The sequence below is a fragment of the Lactuca saligna genome, chromosome 5, assembly GCF_052625555.1.
Source record: "Lactuca saligna cultivar CGN05327 chromosome 5, ASM5262555v1, whole genome shotgun sequence".
Lineage (NCBI taxonomy): Eukaryota > Viridiplantae > Streptophyta > Magnoliopsida > Asterales > Asteraceae > Lactuca > Lactuca saligna.
In genome coordinates this window covers 196,919,261-196,927,515 of record NC_136421.1, presented here as the reverse complement: position 1 = coordinate 196,927,515, position 8,255 = coordinate 196,919,261, and the positions used below count along the sequence as shown (strand labels likewise).

General features: G+C 32.9%; 1 protein-coding gene and 1 long non-coding RNA gene across 3 annotated transcripts; one reads left to right on the top strand and one right to left on the bottom strand.

The window, feature by feature from the left end:
• Nucleotides 1-2,089: 2,089 nt before the first annotated feature.
• LOC144997282 (uncharacterized) lies at nucleotides 2,090-4,861 on the bottom strand. Of its 2 annotated transcripts, XR_013659762.1 has the most exons (7): nucleotides 4,555-4,861; nucleotides 4,418-4,461; nucleotides 4,048-4,191; nucleotides 3,312-3,914; nucleotides 3,072-3,188; nucleotides 2,906-2,953; nucleotides 2,090-2,532 (listed from the first exon to the last, which is right to left on the bottom strand). It is a non-coding gene; the product is annotated as an uncharacterized LOC144997282 (long non-coding RNA). The 2 variants fall into 2 exon arrangements; XR_013659761.1 differs by having other exon boundaries at nucleotides 2,092-2,532; nucleotides 4,418-4,861.
• Nucleotides 4,862-6,469: 1,608 nt separating this feature from the next.
• On the top strand, nucleotides 6,470-6,757 carry LOC145046121 (uncharacterized protein At1g15400-like). The gene has a single exon (XM_078994404.1). It carries the CDS (start codon nucleotides 6,470-6,472, stop codon nucleotides 6,755-6,757), a length of 288 nt encoding a protein of 95 aa, XP_078850530.1.
• The last annotated feature ends 1,498 nt before the right edge of the window (nucleotides 6,758-8,255 follow it).

The following is an 8,255-nucleotide window of genomic DNA, read 5'->3' as shown; positions in this document are numbered from 1 at the left end:
TTGCGTTAGCTAATTTACACTCGATCTTCAATTCGAGTTTTTAGCCCTCTACTACCGTTACGAAACTTTGAAAATTCGTAACTTCTTCATAAGAGGTCCAATTTGGACGATCTTTTTATGCACGCTTACCTTTCGACGGGATCTACGATTTTTGTTTAGATACTTAAGGCTAGGATGCATATTATTGAGATTTTTCTTTTTACGTCAAATAATGTTTTAACGGCGTGTCGTAAATATACGAGTGGTTGTAATTTCTTCAATATAACCCGGTTTTGAGCGTTTTTTATGTTTTCGGAAACCTTGACACGTTATCTAATATCTGATACATCTCAACTTAGATATTTGAATACTTTATTTTCAAGGTTAATTTAGTTGTATTTGACTTTTGAACGTTACAATGCTTTTGGAAAATATAGGGTTGTCACAGACGTTGCATAAAAAAACAATATATATATATATATATATATATATATATATATATATATATATATATATATATATATATATATATATATATATCGGTTAATCATATCTTATGTATGTCATATTAACTTTAAAATTATAAGATGGACTAAAATACATACATTAGTAACATTGAGAATATGTTCACAATCAAGTGCATGCAAATGCCTCATCGTAAGGTATGTAGCTGCCCAAGGGATAAGACCCGGTATAAGGGAACCAACAATACTATTGTTAGGAAATGTCTCATAAAATCTAAATCTACAAAACTAAGATGACAAACAACTTACCAAGTTAACAAAGTTACACTACTTGTTTAAAAACTCTTATTAAACATAGTTTACATACCTTAAATGCATAGATAAATCCCTGCAAAGTATATGTATGACTATTGTCGATTCTTGCCGAATTTGGGTAATAATGTCAAAAAATTACACTTAATAAGTATATGTATCATTTTGATATAATGTGGGTAAAAAATTGTTATACATGTTAAAATCTTGTAAATTAGAGACGAGTGTCATACATTCATTAGTAACTTGTTATCGCAAGTATTTCTCTAAAAATGCTTGCTCTAGCATATACAACAGGGAGACTCTCAACACATCTTCATTGCTTAATTGATGAAGTGAGTTATTGAACACGTTTGCAAGGTCATCCATACTTATTGAACGTGAAAGTGACAGAAATGGAAACACACGTTTTCTGAATGCTGCAAAACCAGAACTAGGATGGAAATAATCCTCAAACCGCACGTTGGTGACCAAGCAGAATGCTTTCCTATCAAAGCAAACCCAAAAGTCGCCAACCGGAAATAGAATCTCTTCTAGGTCAACTGGATCAAAAGTAGTATCTTCCTTGCACATTAGATAGTGACATAGTAAAGGGTGACATTCGGTACCCATCGATATGTGCACGTAATCACCAAAACATGATTGCCTAAACAACGCCACATAAACTGGTCGGTTTTGAAAGCGCACCATGATTTCCCGCCCAATTTCAGGTCTGCATGTTGTAGTAACAATCACTGCATATGTTCTATCGTGCTACAATCAAAAGAATTATTAGTTAGGGATTTTTGTATGTATGTTTCAGAGTGGAATTAGGATTTTTGGTTGTATTCTGGAATTAGGATTTCCGAAATTATGATTTTTGTATGTATGTTCAGGAATTCGAAAATCGGGTACGGTATTCCAGACCATAACTTCCTGACCAAAATTCCGGACCTAGTTCATTGTATTTCAGACAATATTTTCGTATTTCGGACTTGATTTTCGGATTCCGAACACGTTCCAGACTAGCAAAAAAATAGGGTTTTTGATTAGGATATATCATGTAGTATAGACACATAAGTCTATGTCATCCTAGATTGTCTTAACAAGATTAAAGTTTACAGAAAACTCTATAATTACGTAAACTAAATATTTTTTAACGTACAATAAAAAAATGCAGTTAATTAGAATCAAATTTGAAACTTACAAATAAAAACCGTATTTCTTCACTACTATCAAAAGACATTTCCAGTTGTAGAGTTGTCCAGAATGGGATATCGAAGTTTAATCTAAAACAAAAGATATTGAAGTGTAGTCCGAAACGGGTTAAATGATATTTATAGGAACCAGAATATCGAGCCAAAATTACTACTCGTTTAACTTATTTTGGAATCGGGACCGGAATAACCCATTCCAGATCAAGTGGTCATTTTGTTTAACAAAAAAGATAGATAAAGAAATATTATATTTTTTAAATACAACAAAAAAATGTTAGATTACTCAATTTCCTAATAAATAAATGGCCCGCTAACAATTTTTTGATTTACCTTTCGGTTTTAATCATATGATAAACTAATGTGTGTCAAAAGATTATATATATATATATACTAGGGATGTTTACAAGCCGTGCTAAGCACGGCCCAAGAATAGGAAATTTGACACAATGTATGGAAATTTGACACAATGGTTTAAATTCAAAAAACCGGTAAATGAGCTGAGACATCCATTCCCTACAATTTCACCCTAGTAGTTCGTGTCTTCAATATCCTTATAACAATTATATATCGAAAAGAAAGAACTGCACAAGCAAGCAAAACCATTAAGTTGAAATGGATTGAAAATGTCAGACATGGATTGATAATCTTATATAAGTTAGAAATTTTTTGACCTACATAAATTTCAAAATAATAAAGGGGGTGTTCTTATCATTAAGAAGTTTGAGTTTTCTTAATGTAACTTAACTTCTCGACTGTTTCTCAAAATTTGACTATTTGACCTAAAAGAACTAAAATTTTAATATACCTTTCAATTTTAGGAAGTTGTCACTGGCATAATAATGTTAAAATGATTAATTTGCCTTTATCGACACTAAAACCATATTTACAGGTGTGAAGAAGAAAAAATTTATGTAATGGAAGATGAATTCATAAAGATATTTGAACTTTACTTACCCTCTTCTACATTTGCTACAACATGGTTCTACTCCCATGGCATTTTATCTTCACAATGACAATCAGAATACAATCAACAGATCATATTATATAATATATAAACAAATCCGCAATCAGAATCAAATTATAATACTTAAAAAAAATGACGAAATTGAACTCCACAAACCTGATTATGAGCTCAAATTGGCATTAACATATGTAATAAAGTTCAACCAGCCAGCCACATTCAGATGACAAGATTAAGATTTAAAAAGTACTCAAGCAGCTATCACGCTAGAGCTTTCTGGATATCATTGGTAAATAAACTTGATAAGCCCCATATTTCAGTAAATTATTTAGCTAAAATCCCAAATCAATATATCATTTCACTCGAATTACAAAGATTATGGAAAAAAAACGGGATTACCTTTGTTCGTAGCCTCAAACCTCCACCAAATGCTTGTTCTAACTATGCTTAAAAAACTCCATATTGGATTCAATTGAAAAGGTTACAATGCGAGTGGGATAAGTTATTACATAAGTTCAGTTGAAAATTAAAACCTAAGTCGACGAGCAAAAGCTAGTTCTGAAAATTCTCAATATTACATCGCCTTCAGGAGAAGACAACTTTGATGTATTAATTATTATGTTTCCTAATAGAGACTAATTTTCTTCCAATCTGCAGAGTCTCTATAATGGAGGCAATTCTGAAAATTCTCAATCTGCAGAGTCCCTATAATGAAGGCAATTCAAATTACCAGTTAATTGAGGGCACCTGCCTTGCCTCTTTTTTACCTCCGTTTGACATAAGTAAGAACGGGAGGTGAGAAGATGCTTTCACACCTTTGAATCTATTGATTTCAGTACACATCTCATTATGAAGCTTTCTTACTCAGTTTTCAAATTCAAATAAAATCCACAATAATCCGTAAAATACAACTTCACAAGTAAAGTATTGATAATCACATGCCTCAATTTCATAGACTGCTTGCAGCATACCTAAGTTTTACCCCATCGGAGCATAGAAAACCTATCGTCGCATTCACCACAATCCCCAGGAAAAAACGAAACCAGAAACAAATAAAATCAAGTGAGAACCGCATGATTTAAAACATCCAAATCGATTACATCAAACAAGAAGTTGGTTCCATTTGAGAGTTTACCTCAACCTAGAAGAATTCGCCGGTTTTTCAATGGAGAGAAGAAGATGGAGGCCAATCCATTAAACTGATGATATCAAAGTTCTCGTAAGGAGAGAAACATTAGCCTTAACGCAAACTTCGTGAACCCTCCATCAATTTCATGCGCTTTTTTCCCATCAACATGACCACCAAATCAGGAATCGATAAAAACGAGATGAAATAAACAAAATAAAAAGAAAAAAATTGTCAGAATAGGTGAAGTTCAATCTGATGCAAGAAGATAAAGATGACGGATAACCATGGAATGAAGTTAGAGAGAGAGAGAGAGAGAGAGAGAGAGAGAGAGAGAGAGAGAGAGAGAGAGAGACGATGGTGTATTGTTTATACATACCTCTTATTCACCTCCTCTTTTTTAGCCATATTGAAGGATGATTTCTCAACATTGTTGCACAAATAGAAATCATAGATAAACGAACATGAAATAGAATAAAGGAAATAGAAATTGAAGATCGTATAAGGTTTTAATACCTGAGGAATAGAAAGAGAAGAGAAGTTGAACAATTTTAAGAGTCCAGTCAATTTGAATGTCTGAATCGCTTTCTAAAGAGAGGAACAGCAGGAGAAAAGAAATAGAGAAGTAGAGGCAGAGGGAGAAGGGAAGGAGACGATGATCTCTAGGTATGTGTTGGGAATGGTGAAAGAAGAGAAAGTAGTGTCCTTTTGCATGAAACGTGTCTTCCTTAAGATAATGAAGAGCAGATGACTCATTTGGAAGAAGGTTGAATTCTTATTTATGAAAATTTCCATCCCCACGCGCACAATATGGAAAAGGAGAAACTGAGACGCGCCAAAACAAAACTATGCGTGAGGAACACGAACAAAGCTTAATATAAAAAGCTTTTCGTATATATATATATATATATATATATATATATATATATATATATATATATATATATATATATATATATATATATATATATATATATATATATATATATATATACCTTTTTAACCATTTTCTACTTATATTTTCTTTAGTTTAGTAAAGATGACTTATATAAATAGTCTATATATCTTTGGATACAAATACGACTATCTACATCTACCATCTTTTATATCCGCAACCTTATGAGAATAAGTTATTGTGTTAATACTGTATCTATCAATGTTGTTTGAAAAAACTAGCTGTAAACTGAAATTTGTGTAAAAAAATATTTAAAACTAGTTGTAAGATTTTTGAGAATGTATAAAATAATATAAAACATAAAATATAAATCTAGCAACTTATAAAAACTCGTTGTCGAACATATCATAAGACAAAAGTGATTTGCATAATATAACCGAAAATAAAAAAAAACCTTGAGTTTGATGCACATTATTGTTAGACAACATTTCAGCAATGATTTAAATTTTCTCACTAGGTTTTTAAAAACTATATGGTTGGTCTTTTACCCGACTTTTGAGTTGTTATTATTTTTAAATGATTAATATGTTCTTTTTGATCAAATCTAAAAAATATAATAAACATTAAGGGACATTTTTTTAAATTTACTTAGAACTTTGATTTACTCTTTTGTTCTGATTTAGTTTCTCCACCAAGTTTTGATTTCCCCACCAAGTTTCGCTTTGGATCTCAACCTATCTCCGACGGTTTCCTCGGGTGGTGGTTGCCTTCTAGAGTGCCTCCCATTTTCACCTATTTAGCTCTCGTCATTATCTCTAAACTTTGGTGATCTCCTAGAGTCTCCTTATCCCCTCCCCCGTTTTTTTAAGATGAAACAACTTCACATAGGTAGACAAGAATATGTGAGGTGATGGTCGGGTGGTTTCATATGAAAATGATACCGATGGTGGTAGAGGACGAGGTTTTATTTAGAATTTTCAGAAATGGTCCCTTAAGTATATTTATATGTTTCATCAACCTTAGTTTAAGGGCAAAAAGAAAAATTTATAGTCGATTTAAACAGAAAATTCCAAAAGGTGTTAGGAAATATTACCAACCCTATAATTTTTTGGAAACTACATAGGCATATCTCAAGTGTTTGTTAAAAAAATCCTCAACGTGCCATATTTTAGAAAACACATGGGTTATTTATGAAAAATTGTCTTATTATTAAATGACAGTGTACTATTTCTTCGCCGTTCTGGTTTGACTTTAGGTGGCAACAGGCAACTGGCAACTTTGAAAACCGCCTTCATGACGCAACTTTGCTTATTAAATTCTAAAATCCCAAGAATACTAAGGACATTTTTGTAATTTCACACCTCTTGTCGATGCCATCTTCTGACCGTAATTACCCTCTCTTTATGCTTCATTTGTCTTCTACCCCCTCCCCCTCTCCATAAAACAAGTAAACACAGCCATATTTGTGCCCTTGACTCTCTCTCTCTCTCTCTCTCTCTCTCTCTCAAGATCAAAACCCCGATAGATAGATCATAGATGGCTGGATTAGCAAGGTCAGATGTGTCATATAAAAGATCAGGTTCATCAGGGCTAGTATGGGATGATAAGTTGTTATCAGGAGAGCTTTTTAAGCCAAAAGAAGAAGAAGAAAAGGAGAAAAAAGAGCCACAAAGAGTAGAGCCAAGACCCTATAAAACCATGGATGTTGCACCCACAATTGACCCACCTTCACCAAGGCTCTCTGGGTGTGGAGCCATCTGCACCATGTTTGGTAAGCCTGTAAAAAACAAACCTTCTACCCAAAACCGAAGAAAAAAGAGGTGATTTCTATCTTAAAAATCTTGAACTTTTCTTGATTTTGCAAAGTTTATTGGTCATGAATGTTTGTGGGTCATTTTTCTTGTTTGGGTATATAGATTTGTATGTATGTTTATGTCGTTTAGAGATTGATGAAAGAATATTTATATAATAAATTATTCGTATGTAGAATTTGAATCATAGATTGTGTTCTAGTGAATTATATTTGTGTTCTTGAATCTTGATGTAATTGTTCTCTACTACAATTTCGAGATGTTTCACGTATAAATTTCCCTAGAGTATTTGGATCCCTGATTAAAATCATTAGTTTATGATACTTTGTTTTGAGTTTGAACTTGTTTTTTGGTTATGTAAGTTAAAATAATCCAAGTAAACAAGACAACACCGCAAAATTGTCCAATTGTGTGTGTATGAGAGAGAGAGAGAGAGAGAGAGAGAGAGAGAGAGAGAGAGAGAGAGAGAGAGAGAGAGAGAGAGAGAGAGAGAGAGAGAGAGAGAGAGATGTATTTGGCAATTGGCATTATAATATTGCATGAGGGATATAATAATAATTTAAATTATTCAAATCTAATTAAATTAATGTATAATAAAGTTAGTTTAGTTGTTGAATAGTTTTTTTTTTTTTTTAATGGTACTATACGGATGTCGGCTCTTAGTTGGTCAGATGAAAAACGATTCAAAACAATGCATTGAAGAACAAAGTTTAGAACAAGAAACGCTGAATTTTTCATCGATTGTTGATCGTTTTTTCCCATAAGGTAAGTTCAATTGATTTTGATTAGTGATAGATTTTGCAACGCTAACAAAGCTCATTTGCTACTGTTGATTTGAATTCCACGACACAATCTATGAAAGTTGAGTGATAACAAATTTGTCGATAATTTAAGAACTATTAATGGTTAATTGAAGCCATGTTTATCAATTTAGGTAGCAGATTAATGTACTTCAGTGCTCGAGTTTAAGCATGAAGTTGTTTTTATTAAGACAAAACTTCAAAAATGGTCCCTGTGATTTTTGAAAATTTCAAGTTTAGTCCTTAAGATCAAAAAACCTTACGGATCATCATTGGGGCAATTTTGTCATTTCACTACACAGGGACCATTTATGACGTTTTTAATTACTTTGTCTTTAAATAAATAAATATATAATATTTAATATGCAAGGGGTCACACCCTCCCCTCTCTCTCTCTCTCTCTCTCTCTCTCTCTCTAACCGATGGAACAAAAAAACCCAACACCCTTCTGTGCCTTCACCCTTTTACATGTTGACCAGCCAAAGGCCAAGCCTTCTCTACTTCATCTCGGTGGTACCAACTCAAGCATAAACAACACCACCACCACTCTCTTTCCCTCTAACTTCTTCCCTCTTGGGGACAACCCAAACCTCCAACACCACCGGGCACCTTCATCTCGGTTGTGTTCATCTTCTTTGTGTTCATGTTTCAAATGTTCTTGCCTTTTTCTAGTGTCGAAAAAGACAGTGGAGAACAAAGTACAGAGGTCCA